Below are 19,180 nucleotides of genomic sequence, written 5' to 3'. Positions count from 1 at the left end.
TCCTGTTACATGAATATTATTAAGTAAATTTTACTTAAATTTACCTACTTTGTTTGGATAAACAAAAAATTTTCTTATCCAAAAAAAAAAAAAAAAACTATTAATACCTTTAATCTAGTTATATGACATCTGACCAAAAAAATTTAAAAAAATTAATTCCATTTATATGATTATTAATCTAGAAAAGAAAACAAATTCATTTGTAATTTGAATATGAAAAAAAAAAAAAAAGAAAAAGCAATGAGTTGGGGAGGGATGACCACCACAAATGTCTCATTCAGTTGAAGGACCTCAGCCACTTTGCTTCTTTATCATATTCAGTCCAAAAATTTTTTACTGTTTCGCTGATGTTTCATTAAAATTAAAAGAAACATGAAAAGAAGAAGAAAAGGAGGTAAGATTACATCATAGATCATAATCCAAGTTCACGAACTGCAGCAATTGTTGAATGTCTAATGTGCAAAGCACTTTCATATCTTTAATTTTTTAAATAATTTAATGTCACTGATTTTGAAGCATAATGTGATCGTTTTCGTAAGGGTTTTATTAGCCAGTGTTTTAAAGATCCTTTTCAAGATCAATTAACATTTTATAATAATTTTTTGTATTAAATTCAATAATTGATGGTTAAAATGATTGTTTCAATACATTTAAAAAATATTTTTTAATATAGAAATCTCAATAAGTGCTTTCAAGTCACTTGTTAACAAAATTTTTTACATAAAAAATGACAAATTATAAGAATAATCACTCAATTTTGAGCAATTTTTTATTTCGATCAACCAATAATAAAAATTTACATTATATTCTTTAACGATTGAGTAAGTGTTTTTTTTTTTTTTAATCATATAATTGTTTAAAACGGATGCTTGACAAGAAATATTTAATCAAAATGTTGGTGATTAAAACGTAAGGGTGACCAAAACGAAAAATCGTCCAAAATTAAAATGACTGTTCTTGTAGTTTACCTGAAAATGAGTGGGATGCAGTTCTTCCTCAGTAATGTGAGTAGGTGAAAGAGCAGAAGTATAAAATAGAAAGTTCAACTAATGATCAGTGGCTTTTTAAAGGGAAAAAGAAAGTAGAGAAAGTGGGTAGTTTTCCTCTAAAAAGAAACCTGCTATTCTTTAGAGCAGAATAATTCTTTACCACTAAGCAAAGTACATGATGCAGATGCTATTGGCTTGTTTCAACAATGAAAAATGGCATGGAAACTATGAAAGAAATTGAACATGCATGCTTGCAATGTTATTCTCTCAAAGTACGATTTCATCATCATCATCATCATCATCATCATCAATCTTAGCGTCTTAATTAATTGTTTTCAATAATTTATCCTAAAACCAAATTATTTTGAATACTTAATGTAACTGTCACAATATGCAAGAGCCTCTTCATTCATCTTCAATGTACCGTACATAGTTTTTTAAGTTTAAAATAGCGGAGAAAAAGGCACGAGGAATGAGAAACCGTCAGCACTTCATTATCTTTGAGTGGGCAAACCATGGAACGCAAATCAGGCTCATAGGAGGGAAGGAGAAACCGTCAAGGTACGAGGAATGCCCTGGAGAGTCCATGGATCATCACACTTCATTTATCTTTGAGTGGTCAGATTATATCATTTGATCATCCAGATTCAGATTTGTTGAGCATGCTATGATGTTGAAGCTGTTAAAAGACAGTATGTTTCTTTCTTTTACATTAAGCTTCCATTATACAGTGAGACCTTGACTTCCCATTGTGATTATTTAATGAGATATGTTAACAATGAAATAGTAATTTTAGTAACCGGTTGCTGATTGCTATATCTTTTTAGTACTTATTTCTATCCTACAAGAATCACCCTCTTATCCCATTGTGTCGCAGCACAAAACAAGACTCTTTAAATTAAATTTTTTACACAGGATAGCAAATCAATTGGAAATTTCGATCAGAGTATTAAGACTATTCTAATTTTGCTCCTCTAGTAGTCTAGTTTTTGAGTTGGCTACCATTTCTTTTGTTCAACCATGGTGCAGTGATGGGTTAGATATTTTGATTCAGAGCAGCCAGCATTTACAAACAAGCTGAAGCACTGAATCTATATAGTAGTTGGCTGATTATTTGATAACTTTTGTGCTATCAAATATTTTATCGGCTTGTGCCAGTGTAGAGGCTGTAGAGGAAGGAGTAATGTACTTTGAATTGATGAAGACTGAACACAAGGATTGCTCCGCCGGAGGATTGAACATTATTTAGGGGTTATTGATGTTTTTGGAAGAGCTGGGCTTTTGAATGAGTCTGTTGAGAATATGCCAATTGAGCCAAAGTTGGAGGCAATTTGGGGTTTTGCACGAATTCATGGAGATATTGACCTTGAGGATCTTGTTGAGGAGTTGTTGATCCTTCTTCAAGAAGTGAGAATGAACTCCGAGCGCCTCCATGGAAGATGATTGAGGAGAACAGAGTTTGCACGACTCTTTCTCTTTTTCAGGGAAAACTTGAAAGTTTTCTTATATTTCCTTTCTTGATGTTGTCAGATACTATCATGCATATTTTTCTGAATTGGACATCAAAAGTTGAACTTACGGCTTCCGCATTCCTCCACCAGTCATCAATCAACCCAACCTGTCAGCACGATTTTGTATTTTCGAAAAGCTGGAGACTCCCGGGCTGAGGCCACTTAACGTCAACACTAAACATAAATACCAAACCTTCCATAATAAGGTACCGGGCACGTTCCTCTCGTTGAATTGGTTCATCCTATCCCATCCCAACGTGCCACCAAACCCCCCTAAATGCATAAGAACCATTAAAATAGAGGAGAAAGAGAAATAGAGATCCTGAAATGTGGGAAATAAATAACAATAATGAGGGTAGTTCATATCCATTATTGGTTGCTCGTAATCATAATGAATAAATCCCAGTCCTGTTTAGAATTTACATACAGAGTTCAACGACTTCTTTATGACTGACTGCAAAAGAATGATCTCATGTTACCCCTCTCCCTATATCTTCCTTGTATCTACAGGCCCTCCCCAACTGCTTCTCTACCCTTATTATATACCTTTTCTTTTTCAAAAGACCAAAAAGAACCAAAAAAATTTATAAACAAAATAAATCCAATCTTTCTCAACCCCCTATCAAACTTCAAGCGAAATTCGGGTCTTTATAGGTTTTAGCTTCAAACCCATGCTTTCTGGAGAGAGGAGCTCCGGTGAGATGCAAAACGGATTTAACGGGCTCCTAGGGCTGTCACTCAACTGGCTAGGCCTATACAACCCATATCCCATGAAGAAGTATTCCATAGGTATCAACATTGCATGTGGCTGTTCTTCTGTCACCATTGATCCACAAGACTGGACCTGCAGAAAAATGCATCCTCCCCCCATTAAGCATAGATTTGGCACCACTTTTATTTAAGTACAGAAAGCATTAATCATCAAAAATGAGACTCAGGAATGAATTAAAAACAGCAATAAAAAAAGTAGTTCATTGACATTGCAAAAATGTTATTAAAAAATTATGCCCCAAAGGACCAAATGAGAAAGGGAATCCTTATTATCATCCAACAGGCTGGCTGGCCTACCTCTAATGGAATTTTGAGAGTAGGTGAGAGACTATTTGATACACTATTGATTTGCATATCATTTTGCATCATTATCAAGTCAAATAAGAGTATCTAACTAATAATGTAGATAACAGACTGTGCACAATAGACATCATATTAGCAAATCAAACACTGTAATCGCTATTACATGGGTAATCCCAAAAACTAATGTACAACTTACCTCAACTAAGGCACTAAATCTTCTCTCCAACTTGGATGTCATTTGGAGGGCCTCGGAATGAAAAGGTGAATTATCCCCAACAAATATTAACGTACGACATCTAAGCCTCTTCAGCCCACTGGTGAGGTCAGGTCTCCTGTATATTAGGGGAACAAAGTCTTGAGCACTTGAAAATACTTTATTTAATGTAACAAAAACAAGTAACATGTGAAAACAAGAAGTTACAATATGAAACTAGTCAAATTACTTTGTACCTATTAATTGCTTGAAGAAATCGCATCACATTTGATCCATGCCTCTCATCCAGTAACTAAGAAAACAAACATGCCATAGAAACAAACATGCCATAGGACTAAGTCATGTCAACTTTCGAAAATTCAACATTTAAAAGGGGGTGAAAAAGAAACAGAAAGAGAATCCAAATCCAGATATATGCTTGGCAGGAAGGAAGAGAAAACCAAAAGAAAAAGAAATGCTTAAGCACTAACTCTTCTGCATGCTTGAACTATGTCCGACTCAGGAACTTCAGCATTACCACGAACTTCCTATAACAATTTATAGAAATCTCATCATTCAACCAACTCAATAAGTGAGGATATAACAAAAAGAAACTTAAAAGATAGATTACTATGATGGAAATGCTAGGATACCTTGCTAAAGTAACGTTGAAGCAAACACTCCTTAACCAGTCCACACACTCCATAAAAATATAACAAATTTGACATCACCTACAGATTATAAGTCATTTTAGTTATACAATTGCAAATTTTGCACAAAGCGTGTTAAGCATAACTATAATCTTAGGAAGAAACCTTGTTATAAAACCATTCAGTCCAAGAAGGTGCTCTGCAAAGAGGGGATATAAGTATCAAACCAAGAACACGTTCTCTGTATTTCATCTGCAATGCAAAAGCTTTTTTAGCGAACTAACATCAAAAACATTTAATAATAGTACTCAAAGGATTCATAACAAAACCTACAGCAAATAGAGTAAGAATGTAAGCACCGGCTGTTACTCCCATGCACATCACTGCACCAAGCCTGATGCCATCAGAAACAAAGTTAACACAGAATCTCAACTATGAAATTGTTAACAAAGACATCTGCTGCTCTTAATAGGAAAAGACACCCCTTTTCAACCAAAACATTTACACCAGCCAAATCTGATAGCTTCCTACTGAGATGCCAAGTGACATTATTTTAAGTCAGTTGGCAGCCTCAGCTAAAACAAGTCTTGTAAAAACAATGCAAAAAAGTACTAGCAATAAGATTACCCAAAAAAGTTGAGAACCTCAAGGATCTGATCAGCTAAGTCATCAACACAATGTGCAGAAACACTTGCACCAATTGGAGCAGCTCCCAACTGCAAGAACTCTTGTGAAAGTACCAGAAAGGATACTATGTGAATAATAGAATCCGATAATTGATTTATTATGTTATCAGAAGATAAAATAGTCTGTATACAACAGAAACAACGAAAACAGGTATATGCCAACTAATTTACAGACCTCATGCCCAGGAGGACTAATATGGTAAATGCAGAAGTTGTGAAGCAGCAAGGAGGCTGCTTCAGGACAAAAGAACAATCCTTGGAAACAAGACATATCTGGAGAAAATTACAAAAATAACAAACAATGGAATTGTTAGAAAGAAGATTTGGAGATAAACACCGAATAAGAGAAACAAATGCTTCCCAAAGAATTTCTCTCACATGCACAATGTGCATGAATAGACACATTGATCAAGTTAACAGCAAAAACCAAGAATGAAATAGCATGGCTATTGCAGAATGAGCAAAACAAGAATACTCCTGAATTTTATATAACTGGGGACGAAAAGAAAGAGGCTATGGTATCTGACAGCATTATACTTACGATTCAAAGCCAAATCAGGATATGTAATTAGTGCTGGCTTGTCTTGGTCACCACATACTATAACAGATACAGAACCACACCACGTTCGTACATGATGTTCCTGACAGATGTTTACACAAGCACAAATTATAAACAGATAAAAGACGCATACCAATCAACAAATACATAGAATTAAGCATTTCAAACAATCATAGAAGAGATGCATTTGAAACTTTGAGTACCATAATGTTTTCTAACTAAATAAGTAGTTATTCAATAAGAATAGGTTTCAGTTATGTAAGACAAATGATTTGTTTCATGTGACCCTTAAAAAAAGAAAGAAAATAAAAGAAACACCTAAAATATCTAAATAAAATTATTCATCAAAAGCACTTCCCATGTGCACTCACCCATTTTAGGGAAATCCAACATAACATAACTTTGCAAAAGAAGGAAAAAAGAAAGATAAATCAAAGGAGTGGTTCTTGATATCAATCATTGCATTTTCCAAAGGAGATGACAGTCTAAAAGGAGAGCATGGAATCTCTCATATTAAAAGAAGACATTAACATTGTGTTGATGTAAAAAAAAAAAAAAAAAGAAAATTTACAGGTACACAATTTTAATATAATATAATAAAAGTGAAAAAAAGAAAAAAGGTATAGCCAAGGTTTCTTCAGTGAACTGCAAACACCCGTTGAATAATCCCTAGGAATGAATAGTGGGAAGAATCCATTATCCAACTTCTTTTGCCATTAGAAGCAACAAACTAAGAAGGAAAGAATCTCCAACCAATCAAAAAAAAAATAGTGAAAGAAATCCCAAGGCAATAGCAACAACAAATACTATTAGAGAATTACACAAGATCAGCAAAACAATCAAACACCCAATTCACATAAAACTGCAAATACACCCAAAAAAGGTTCTATCTTTGTCATTGTTAAACCAACAATATTACAGCACATTTCAACACTTAAAAAACACGAGTTTGATACAAAGTAGGATTCCCTATTACAATAATAGAGTTAAGAAGACAAAGAATGTTCAGAAAAACCAAAAAATATTGCATTGTAAATTTGAAAAAAAAAAAGGAAAAGGCCAGTTGAAACCAGAAATGGAACTCCCAGAGCTTACCAAATATGTAAAATAAAAGAAAAATATAAAAACAAATTTGACCAGTTAAGGAATGCATAGCATAGATCCAGTAATACCCATTTGTTAAATTCTCAATATTGGAGAACAGAATTCAATTGAATTTCGAATCAGCTCAATATTCTCACCTTTTCAAAACACGACAAAAAATGGGTTCTTTTCCCATAAAACTAAAAACCCAATTCAGTCATAAAAATACTGATTAATAAAATAAAAACCCGAGAAACGAAAACAAAATGAAAAAAGGAGTGGAAAACAAAATGAAAAAGGGAGTGAAAAACAATGCAAAATGGAAATTTTAAAAGAAAAGGGAAAGAACCTTTCCACCAAGATAGATCTTTTCTGCATCGCGAGGTATAGAACCATTTGACTCAGCCATGGCCATGGCTCTTTATCTGTTATCTTCAAACAAAGAAAGAAAAGCTTTGAAAAAAACAATAGAAGCTTTTCTCTCTCTCGCTTTCTTCCTTCTTCGAGAAATATAAGTCTCTGGCTTATAAACCAAGCGATTCTTTCTCTCTTCGAAAAACCTCTCTGTGTGGGTCGCTCGCTTCGCTTTTTATGTATTTATTTTTAAAAAAGAACGCCGGTGAAGCTCGACCGACGCTTTTTTGGGAAACAAACGGATTTACTTCTTTTAACCCCCGAATCTGGTCAAATGTTAAATCTCGGTCAAATTCTGTAGAAAACTCGGCACTATTTAAAAAAAAAAAAATCTAGACGACGCTGTTGAAAATCCGACGAAAGTTGCGGATTTATCAAAATGAAATCGGTCGTCGGCTTTTTTTTTTTTTTTTGCTTTTTCCAACATTTTATTTTCTTTTGAATAATTAGGGAGGATGAGGTTTATGATTATCATTTGGTTTCACTTTAATAAAAGACTGACTGGTACCGTAGTGATGTGTACGTCTTCATTGGATGCTCTTTTTGTGGGTTTTTGTTTTTATTTTTTTTTTCCTTGGATAAGTGGTGTGTTCATAAATCATATATGTCATCTTTTTTATTTTAATTTTTTAAAAATCGTAATTTATTGTAATAAAAAATTATATATATTTAGATTTAAATTTTAAATTATTAAATATTATTTTTTAAAATAATTAGATGAATCAATTAATTCAAATTTTAAATTATTTTATTTTTTTATTTTTCTCATTAATTTTGTTTAAAAATATTAGAGTTGATTAATTGTAATTCATTCACTATAAAAAAATTGTCCTTTCAAAAATCTTTAAAAAAAAAATGCAAAAGACCATTGTGACAAACAAATTACTGTTGAACGTGTATTGCTTAAATAGATTATCTAACTAAATTTAAAATTTAATCTTAATTGATATTATCATGTTATGATTATGCAAAAGAGACTAACTATAGAGAAATTATAATGCAAAAAAAATATATATCAAATAGAAATTGAACAATAATCAAATACAAAACAAATGGCCAACCCAATGCGTCACAAATGTCCACATTTAACACTTCTTGTTGGTTAAGTTTGGGTCCACCCCTCTTTTTTCCTTGTTTGTTATTTCAATTTCCTCACATTTTTATAAGCACCATATATTTCCATAAAATAAATGTTGATTCATAAAACTATATATATTATATATTATATATTATATATTATATATTAAGATATTTAGTAGTGCAACCTGGAAGGATCAAGCAGACACATGGGTGGATTGATAGGGCAAAAATTCTAGTGCTATAGACTCACTTGGGCTAAATCTTCAAGGACTAGGCTAAAAGGAGGTCCAACTTGATCACCCTGACCAAGGGCATAGACATTTTATTGGGCCAGAAAACAGAACCGCAATTCATGCGGAATGTGTTTAAACCAGAGAGAGAGAGAGAGAGAGAGAGAAGAAAAGTCTTGTATAAACTAGCTGCTGGCTCTGACTCAGTCGGAGGTAGAAACAGTTCTCTCGTTTCTTTGGCTCCCGAACGGTGCATGAGTCAATTTTGCTGAAGAAATGTTAAAGCTTAAAGAATGAACCTTTGGTTCAAATACAATGGAATGTAATGCTTTGTGTGTTTCCAATTCAATTTCGAAATTGAAAACCATCCCAATAAAGTGACATTTCACTGCAAGAAACTTTACTTCATCCCACTAGTTTGGGCTGCTACGTGATTCTGCTGCAAAAAGATCTCTAAACTTAGGGAAGGCAATTCATGGGCGGCTGAATTTTTATACAAAAAAAAAAATGGAGCATTGGGTCCGCCTGCCAGGCTCTTGATGAATGCCAAACAGAAATGTTGTATCTTGGACTGCGTCCATGTTACGGTTAGTATCCGAGGGACAAAGATATCCTGTTATGAATTTGTATTGTAATATGAAAAAAGATGGTGTTCAGCCAAATGGTTTCACTTTAGTGACAGCCCTAAAAGCTTGTTCTATGGGACTTGAGTTATATCTTGGAAAGCAGTTGCATGAAGAAGTGATGAAGAGGGTTTTGTCAGATAAATTTGTTGCTTCTGATATTGTTGACCTTAAAGCGAAATGTGTTGAGATGGAGCGGCTTGCAGAAAGAGCATCTGCATACCAGAGAAAGAATAGTGTCACGGTTGCTTTGCTTAATGGTTATGCAAGGACGGGCTATCGGCAACAGGTTTTCATTCTTGATTTCAGGTGACTTGCTTACGAATTTCATTGCAAAAGTGGATCGAACCATCGATCGCGTGGCATACGGGTTTTGCAATTTTTTTACTAGTATTTCACTTTTTGGGGAATCGAAGTCCTATATTAGAATGGTCTCATTGAATCTGGTAAATGCTTGGCTAAAAAAAACAAAGTCTGAAAAGTCGTAGTATTTTATTCTTATTCAACTAAGAACTTTGGGTTTACGAGTTTTAGTTCAAATGAAACAAATTTGTAAAGGAATTATGAACTACCAATGTCTTTGTTAAAAGGTTTTCTAAAAAATTTTCAATGCTGAAAACCTGTAAAATTTTTTGGTTATATATATATATATATTACTATTGATTTCAATAAATTTAAAAGATAAGAGATAAATGCAAAATAATAATAATAATAATTTTATTTTTAGATCTATTGAATTCAATGATTAAAAAATATATATATAAAATTAATAAGTTTTATACTGACGTAAATTGGACCTAATCAACCCTACTGTTATAGTCCATAATCAAAAGTTTTAAATGAGTTTTGTTTACTTATTCTAGAAAGACGTTCAAATTATAAACTAAGAAGCATTAACATATAACAATACTTCCTTTCAAGACGTGCTCAACTTTCTATGCTTATCTTCTTTCCCCCAGCTGCATTGCCTTCATAAAATCTTCAAACATCGGCAACAACACAAGAACACAACCAGTAAAATCAATTTTAATTGTATAACAAAGGCCAGCACCTCAAGTAAAATCTTGGGCTAATTAAAACACAATCACGTGAATCAGAATTCTACTTGCTTCTAAAACTCAAAATGAGGTTACTGATCTCCGTTGTACCACTCAAGAGTACCATAAGTCTCAATCCTTCCATTTATTTCACCATTTTTTTCATGTGTATAAAAACCTCTGGCTAAAATGGGTACCAAGACTTGTACTAGTTCCAGACATCCAAGCCTCATGCATACATAAACCACCAAACAAAAAACATTATAATCATGAATATAATCAAATAGCAAAAGCAATTCATGACTATTATGCATCCATTCATACTAACAGGCAAACAATGTCATAAATATTACCAAAATAAAATTAACCAAAATCAATGCAAGATTGAAGACAGAATTTGAAAGGAAACATCGTGTCATTTAATTCCAAGATATTCCTCCTGGGAGAGTTTAAGAACAACAAACAAAGACCCATCCTTCATAATCAAATAGCTGTTCTAAAAATAGTGAAACTTGGCAAATGAAAAAAACACCTATTACAGAACTCAAGTTTGTATTCTACGATAGCAGTGGCACAACAAAGATCAATTTCCTAAAACCAAACTATAAGTGTGAAAAAGGAGTGCAAAATTTGTTTACCTGTTGTGGCAGAAGGAACCTTTTTCCTACAAAAGTAAACCTCCGTAGGATCATCTCCTTCGTTCTCAGGAATCCCCCACAAAACGCTTGCTTCAAAGATCTGAGTAGTGTTATCTTTAAGAGTCCTTCCCACAAAGGTTAAATAGTAAAGAAGACCCCGGGCACCCTGTGCATTTGCTTTTTCCAACTTCAGAAACTGATAGTCTGTTTTCTGAAAGAAACATCCAGTAATTTCAGTAATTTTTTTAAAAGGCCATTGATGATGATGATGATGCAGAGGGAAAAGATGGAGATGAAAAGAAAAAAAAAACCAAAGCAAGCTAACCTTTTCATAATTGTAGTGATCCATGGCAGCAACACAAAGCGGGTTGAGGGTTTCACGAATATACGCATCCAAGACAACGGGTGTAACTAGACAGCGACAAAAAACGCCAGGGAATGATGGAACATCAAAACCCTAAATTTAAAGAAAAAAGGGAAAATAGGTAACATAAAACCCCAAAAACCAAGAGAGAAAACGCATGTATGCACTATGCAGGCTTACATCGCTGGCTTCAAAAGCAGCCTTATATTGCTGAAGCTCTTCATCAGTAATCTCACGTTCATCATCAGATTCATCCTCATCATCCACTAGATCGTAATCGTCATTGTCACCGTAATCTTCAAACAACCTCCACGACGACTATCATTAAAATAAAAAACATTCACCTTTCTATCTTTATTATTATCACTTTCTAATTTTTGTTTAATCTCCGGCAGTGGTTGATCCTCCTTAACCGACGGTGGAGAGGAAGAGGTATCTGTCGGTGACATGATCAAGAGCCAACGCGGTTCTAAAAAGACGACAGCGACAAAAAGGTAGAGATCACATCGCAGAAAAAGACAGCAAGGAAATAAAAAAAAGGGCAGTTATAGGGTTTTCAACCTACTTAGAGGGCTATGATTTTTGTAAGCCACATTGTGCCTTTATTATAAAATTTTTTATTTTTTTTAATTATTAATTTTAATAATTTAAAGCAATAAAATTTATTTATTTTTTATTTATTTTTTAATCCTTATATTTATTAAAATTGATTATTAAAAAAATATGTAAAATTTTTTAATTTTATATTTGTGTAAATTGATCTTTCTTCTTTTAAATATTTTAAATGTCTTGAAATTATATATTTTTAAATATCTAGTGATTTTTTATATCTAACATTAAAAATAAAATGTAAATTTAATTTTTGTAAATTTTATTAAATCAAATAAAACAAACAAAGTCAAATAAAAGTACACTACTTAATAGTCTACTATTAAGAGTAATTGTAGATATTTTATTTTATTCAAAATATTAATATTTTTAGTTTGAGAGTCGAGTAATCAATATGGGTTTTAAATTGGATTTTGAGAAAATCAATTTAAGTTTGAATTTGAGTATGTTATTAGCACTTTGGGCTTAGTTTAGGTATGCTCTAGGCTTTAACTGAGGGTTTGTTTTATTTTTTATTTTTTTATTAAGGAAAAAATTTAAAATTGAAAATTAGAAAAAATAAATAAAAAATAAAAAGTAAGATAAAACAAAAAAAATGATGAAAAATTTTGGAAAGGTTAATATTTTAAACAAATTTTCAATTATAATAAAATATTTAATATAATATCTAAATTTTAAAAATTTTTAATGTGATATTTGAATTATAAATTTATTAACTAATGTAATATTCATCAGAATATAATTAATTTTAAATAATGATACATGACATACAAAAAAATCCTAAAAATATTATATTAATTAATAAATTTATAATTTATGTATTACATTAAATATTTTTAAAATTCAGATATTATATTCAAATTTCATTATAGCTTGATCATTTTTAGTATTGATTTGGATAAAGCATAACTTCCCAAAATGAAATTGTTTTTGGATTGAATCTCTTAGGGGGTTTGGATGGGGAGAATTTGAGTTTTTCTCCTAGAATATTGTTATTAGGTATTTAAATTTTTACATTTGGTTCCAAAGTACCTGATTCTTAAGAGTAATCTTAAATTCTCAACAATACTCAAAATTCTAAAATAAAAAATTTACCTTTTCCTATAATTTTTTAAGATTTTAGAAAAAAAATTACTTTTATTTCACATTTAACTTGGATAAAAAATGTTTTCTTTTTATTTTATCCTTTTGAAAATCAATGTATGGAAATTTCTTTTTATTTTACAAACATCAAATATTGTGTTTGTTAGAAAAAAAATGCAATAATTGTGATTAATTTTTTTCAAAATTTTTTTAATTGAGTAGAAATTTTTTTCCTTTACAAACATCAAATATTGTGTTTGTTAGAAAAAATGCAATAATTGTGATTAATTTTTTTCACAATTTTTTTAATTGAGTAGTAATTTTTTCCCCAACAAGAATATTATGTTTTTATGATTATTATGCAGTAATTATTATTATTTACTATATTTATTTTAACAAAAATGTAGTATTTGAATTGTACTAAATATTTTTTTATTTTTTTGGAATATTTCATTTGTATGCTTTAAAATATAATAATTATTATTATTTATGGCGTTTCTGTAAATTTTAAATTTTTAGTCATTTAACCGCTCAAATAATATGTTTTGACAGCTTTAAAATGCAATAGATGTGATTATTTATTTCTTTTCCTAAAATACAAACACAGTATTTGACTACTTCATACATTTGACGATTTTTCAGTGTTCTCTGCAGTAAAACGAAAAAAGTGGTTTAGATTCGGAACCATAAAGCCGATGGTTCGTCGACTGATGAAAAAATTCAATATTTTTCTTTGGTAATCATTAATCCAATAACCTTCAGTAAGCATTTTTTTTTTTTTTTGTCTTGAAGCTATTTTAATGGCGAACGAACGAACGACATTCAAGACAGACTCTAAATTAATGAAAGGCCGCTTTACTTTTCTTGCACACTATTCCATCCATGCTCTATTTATTTGTGTTTAATTTATAGCTTCTTGTTGGCGTCAAACTCTGATACGAGAGTGTTCCTGTGAATGCAAAAGAAAAAAACGGTTAAAAGCAAAGACATGTGATATTCTTTATGTTTGCATTGTAATATATAAATCAATAAAAATTAGATCGATAAAAAAGTAAAAAGAAGAGAGATAAGTAAATTGAATCAACCTATTTTTAATGGTACTTAAGTTTTCATATATGTAAGTTAAAGGAAATTATAAGGAGATAATTAAGACAGGACCAAGCGAAAGTGGCACTTACTATGTTAGGCTAAGTTGACATATCAGGTCAACATAAATAACAAAGATACTCCTGATTATCTGTTGAAGGCTTTGAGAGTAAAAAAGATCACTATAACTATTTGATTATCAAATGCGCCTAACACTCTATCCTTTCATCAGGCGATTTAAGTATCAAATTGTTAAATTTATTACCAACATCTTTGGTGCGTCATAGATTAGTTGCATGCTTTGCTTAAGATCAACATTGTAGAAAAGGTCGATTTTGGACAATAACTAGCTTTGAGCTACGATCTGACATGGTGGTTATCCGATCTTACACATGCGTTCTAGATTAAGTGTATAATCAGTTTAAGAGTTAAAAAGGTGATAATTGTCAGGGTTGATTTGAGATTAGTGTTGTAGTTCACCTGGCCATTGTGAGGCTTGTATTTTTTTTTTTTTTTGAAAATTTGGATTTGAGCCTCTATTTTGGATCTTAGAGGTGAATCGAGCTTTTGATTTACCTTTGACGGTTATCTAGTTTAGATAGTCGGACCTGGAGTTCATCTAATTAGGCCAGTCTAATGGCATTAAATGAAGACAAAGATGGTTTAAGCGAAAAAATTTAAAGTAAAAAGATGAAAAGTTGTCTTTCTACCTATGCTTCGACACATGGCGCGAAACATGTCTTCTATATGATATGTAGCTCGTTTATATAAAAGGTTGGTAGGGCTTCAATTTTTCATCTTTTGCTTTCTTTGCTCTCCATCTAACCTAAAATTTTTTATCTCAATAGCTTTCTAACCTTCAAAGTTTTTTTTACACCTACTTCTGTACATATTTCTAACCATGTCCTCTAGTACGAGTTTTGAAGAGGCTGAGACTTATAAGGTAAAGCCAAAGGGATGTCAATGAAGGCAGCAAGATGACGACCTAATCTCCTTACTATTTGAGGCCTTAACTATACAAAATGGCTTATTGGTTTAACCCAATGTCCGAATAAAGGCAACGACGCAATGAAAAGAATACCAAGGCAAGAGACAAGTGAGTTTTGAATCCGAAAGAGTTATGTGCTCAAATCAACTTTGAACTTTAACATCCACTTGTTTTTTTCTGTCTTTTAAGTCAATTCATCTTCTATGGCCAACCTTCTTTCCTCTTCAGTCATTTTCCTCTTTAAGGCTCTATCTTTTACACCTCTTGTCACTTTTACTCTTTCCTTTCAATCAGTTTTTTTAGATATCTCATCCTCTCCTGAAAGGTCTTCACCTTGTCTTTTCTTTCTCTGAGATTAAGTTATTTTTATCCATTGCTCTTTCTTCTGTTTTGACTCTCACCCAAAAGTCAAATTCTTCTGACAATGAGGGTTTCAAGAAAAAAAAAGAGAAAAAGAACACCTCAGCCAGAGAAAGTGATAGTGAGGGAGAGAGTCTTATGGTACAAAATAAACTCACTGAAGTCCCTACATATACTCCATGTGACCTCGACGTGATCCCCAAGAACGTGTTGAGCAAGCTAAAGGTAAGATAAATCCAGAAGACTATCTTTATATGTGCTTGGCATATCATGTTTGTGTTTTGGGTACCACTTTCTTTTTTTCTTCAAAGAGAGGCACAATATAATAATGTTGAACTCCTCAGATCAGGTTATCGATAGATCGAAGTCACATTGGCTCTATGTATATTGGGATTCGTTCATGGTTGGTTTGAGGTTTTCACTTCATCATTTACTCATTTTAATTTTTAATTCTTATAATTTGACCACCACTCATTTCACCCTAAATTCTATTTGGTACATAGTCACTTTTATTATTTTTTGTCAACAACTAAATATTCTTCTTTCTCTTCCTTTATTCAAAGAGTTCTTTTATCTTAAAAGAATTTTAGTGATAGCATGTGGTTTTATATCATAGCTCGACCAAATAAAAGATTTTTTATCCATTGCCTAAGCACAAAAAAAAATTAAAAGCTATTTTTTCTATTCCTTTAGATGCAAAAAATAAATAAAAATAGTGAGCCTAAGGTTAATACTTGAGAATAAAGAGTAGACCCGATTCTTTTGTAACATATCGATAGCCTTTTTCATCATTGATCTATCAAATCATAATAAAATTTTAAAATTTACACATAGGGCAGAGCTCATCATCGATGCTCAAGGGTTGACCTCTTCGTAAGTAATAAATAGGATGAAGTATTAGGGTAGGTTTAAGGCAACTTTGTGGGGTTTTATTTTAAGTTAATTTTTTATCTAACTATTAGTCCAATTTTGTAGAGATAACCGATAGCGAGGACTTCAACTTCGAGCTATACCAACACACCCTGAACCCTTAAAAGGGTTAAAAAAAGATTTAGTTAGGAGCTTTGTCCTGTAAGGGAGACAAAGTGGTCAGCACTTTTATGCCATGCTCTCCTCCAGTTCGAAAGTTAAAAACTAAGGTAAGTCAGGATCTGTCTTATATATCAGTGCCAACACCACTTCTTTCAACCAAAAGATCACAAGTGAAAACCTTTTTCTCTGCTCATAAAAATCCCGAAGCTAAGGTGCTAAGGCCTAACTTAAAAAGAATATCCACAGGGTTGGAGTATGCTCCAATGGATAACCCTATCTCTAACCTAAATGTAGTTAGGAGATTCTACAAGATGGTGATTACTTTTTATGGTGAGTATCTCCTGACCTTAACTTATTTTTTTTATTATTTATGTTTTTATTTTTCTAAGTCTAAGGTCTTTTCGTGCAGTCCAAAAAAAGTTTCCACCTCAGTTTGTGGAAAATAATAGCCAGGCTCTTAACTATGCTTATCTTGCCATGAGACATATGCTGAAAGTTGAGAAGGATATGGTTGCCCTTGCTGAGGAGCATAAAAAGAGCTTAGAAGTAATGGGCAACGTTAGGTCAAGCCTCAATGTATCCTTCAATAAAGAGGCTGAGCTAAGAAAAAAGGTGGATGAGTTGATAACAAAGCTGAAAATCGTCTAAGTTGATAAAGCTTCAGTCAAATCTATGAAATAACAAACCAAGATGAAACTTAATAATGCTCAAGCCGAAATCACAAGACTAAGGTCTAAACTGAAGGCCTAAGACAAAATAAAAGAAGAATTTAAGGTGAAAGCCCTGGAAGAGTACAAAGCCTTTTATAACTGTTTCCATGTGAAGGTAGAGTTTTAAAAAAAAAACATACTTAATACCTTATAGTTGGTCAAGGATAAGGTACAATTTAAACTTCTCTATCAACCTCGACCTCTCTGATATTGACATCAATAATATCATATCAAAGGCTCATCCAAATTAACCCAAGAAGGATAACGATAAGAAAGAGAATGATAAAAATAAAGCCTTGAAGGGCAAGCTGAAAGTCACCTTAAGGACTTAGGTGGAGGTCATCAAAAGTGAGGTTGTCCCTCTTGCTTCTGCTAATGATAGTGCTCCTCCTATCGCTACCGTCGATGAATAAATTTTATAATTTTTTATTTTTAACTTTGTAAAATTTTTTGATATAATGTGTGAAGTCAGCTTTTTGTAATGACCTCTCATACTTTAACCAATGTATTTTGTTACAATGAAATAGAAAAGAAATTTTTTTTCAAGTTTCAGCTCAGATATACTATTATTTTTTTTCTTATTTGAACAAGTTTAAGAACGGTTAACTGATTTAAAGGTAGATAATTGGACTGAAAACTTGTATAATTGCTTAGATAGATAAACATAATTGTAAGTTCTAGGTCAGATTTCTTTAAATCACTTAAACATAAGCTCATTGAAGATAATTTAATTCATATGTTCACGTATAAAATAATATAAGTGTGAGCTCGATTTGAACTGATCTACCGGTAATAGGCTTGATTTATATTTCACATCCTTAGGATAATAGTGCCATTCGTAAAGTAATACAAGTGTAAGCTTGATTTATACTGAGCTACTGATAATAAATCTTTAAATTATCTGTATTTCACATCATCGGGATGACATTACCATTTAGATTATGTAATTTATAGGTCATATTGTGAATGACTTTCTTAACAATATATGGTCCCTCTTAAGTCAAGGCCAATTTGCCAACCCAGTCATCTACTCCTGAAGCTTTAATTTTTTTAAGTACCAAGTCATTTTTCTTGATGTGCGTACACTAGATCCTCTTATTATAATAGTTGGCTACCTTTTACTAGTAGACTACAATCCATGTTAGGGCTATGTTTCTTTGTTCTTTAGCGAGGTTGAGGTTGGCCCTAAACGTTTTTTCATTTTTTTTCTTCTGATACCAATTCAACTCTTAAGCTCAACAAAGATTCCAACTGCCACTACAGCCTCTATTCGAAATGCCAAGTGAAAGAGGGTTCACCAGTAAGCACTTTCGTGGTTATCCTTATGGCCCACAAAACTCTTGATAGCTCATCAACCCATTTGCCTTTTACCTCATCAAGCTTTTTTTTTTAAAATTTTTAATATTGTTTTATTTGTAGCTTCTACTTGCCTGTTAGACTGAGAGTAGGTAACTGATGTAAACCTGAGGTCAATGTGAACATTTGAGCATAATTCCTTAAACCTTGGATTTTTAAATTATTTGCCATTGTTCATTATTATAAATAAAAGTAATCTGTTTACATGAATTTCTTAACTTATGCTTCTATAGTGGTGGCTAGGTTTCTGTTTTCAATCATTTTATGAAGTAATATATTGTCATTAAGACAAATCTCTTTTAACCTGTGGTTAGGGTAAATGGTCCAAGGACATCTATTCTTCACTATATGAATGGTCACGAATGGATGATAAGAGTGAGCTTGATTGAGAGGAGATGTTGCACGTAAGTAAATCTTTAATACTTGTTGCATCTCTTCATCAGTTTAGTCATATCCCTAATGATGGTGGGCCATTAATAGCCCTATCTCAACACTTTATAAGCCAAAAATTGAAGTCCAAAGTGACTTTCACACATTCTTTCATGGATTTTTCGTAGGATATACTTTACCTTTTTTTCATCCATACGTCTTAAGTAAAATAGGCTAAAAAATCTTTTGTATAGCTTTTTTTATCATTATGTATCGTGAGGCCTTTCTTATCAATGCCTTAGCCTGGACTCTTTCATTAGGTAACACTCTCGTGGTTAGGTATGCTTTAATTGGCGTCATCAAAATTTTTTTTTTGTGACCTATCCCATGAACTTGTTCGCGGTGCTTTATATGCTAGTTTTTTTACTAGAACTCAGTCTGGACTTTCTATTACTA

The 19,180-nt window shown here is 32.1% G+C and overlaps 1 protein-coding gene across 3 annotated transcripts; it reads right to left on the bottom strand.

Moving 5' to 3' along the window:
- Positions 1-2,823: 2,823 nt before the first annotated feature.
- Positions 2,824-11,666, bottom strand: LOC111299155 (protein NDL1-like). 3 transcript variants are annotated; one of them, XM_022894187.2, is made up of 12 exons: positions 11,312-11,666; positions 10,768-10,978; positions 5,645-5,744; positions 5,279-5,376; positions 5,045-5,133; positions 4,751-4,811; positions 4,583-4,669; positions 4,421-4,498; positions 4,259-4,315; positions 4,025-4,080; positions 3,771-3,906; positions 2,824-3,344 (listed from the first exon to the last, which is right to left on the bottom strand). In XM_022894187.2, the coding sequence occupies exons 2-12, from the start codon at positions 10,819-10,821 to the stop codon at positions 3,123-3,125; spliced, it is 1,038 nt and encodes a 345-aa protein (XP_022749922.1). In that variant the 5' UTR covers positions 10,822-10,978; positions 11,312-11,666; the 3' UTR covers positions 2,824-3,122. The 3 variants fall into 3 exon arrangements, with proteins under 3 accessions (XP_022749922.1, XP_022749919.1, XP_022749916.1); XM_022894184.2 differs by lacking the exon at positions 11,312-11,666 and adding an exon at positions 11,093-11,227 and having other exon boundaries at positions 10,768-10,971; XM_022894181.2 differs by lacking the exons at positions 10,768-10,978; positions 11,312-11,666 and adding an exon at positions 7,095-7,618.
- Positions 11,667-19,180: the final 7,514 nt, after the last annotated feature.

Source organism: Durio zibethinus, chromosome 18 (assembly GCF_047325235.1).
Source record: "Durio zibethinus cultivar Kanyao isolate XHJ-2024 chromosome 18, ASM4732523v1, whole genome shotgun sequence".
NCBI classification, from domain to species: Eukaryota; Viridiplantae; Streptophyta; class Magnoliopsida; order Malvales; family Malvaceae; genus Durio; species Durio zibethinus.
This window is presented reverse-complemented; position numbering and strand designations above follow the sequence as displayed.

What these genes read in the sequence shown, in the direction of transcription:
- LOC111299155 (XM_022894181.2), bottom strand. Translation starts at nt 7,160, where the DNA reads ATGGCCATGGCTGAGTCAAATGGTTCTATACCTCGCGATGCAGAAAAG. An exon ending in CTGAATGGTTTTATAACAAG is followed by an intron (nt 4,499 to 4,582) that starts GTTTCTTCCTAA and finishes TATAATCTGTAG; the next exon opens with GTGATGTCAAATTTGTTATA. An exon ending in TTCAACGTTACTTTAGCAAG is followed by an intron (nt 4,316 to 4,420) that starts GTATCCTAGCAT and finishes AAATTGTTATAG; the next exon opens with GAAGTTCGTGGTAATGCTGA.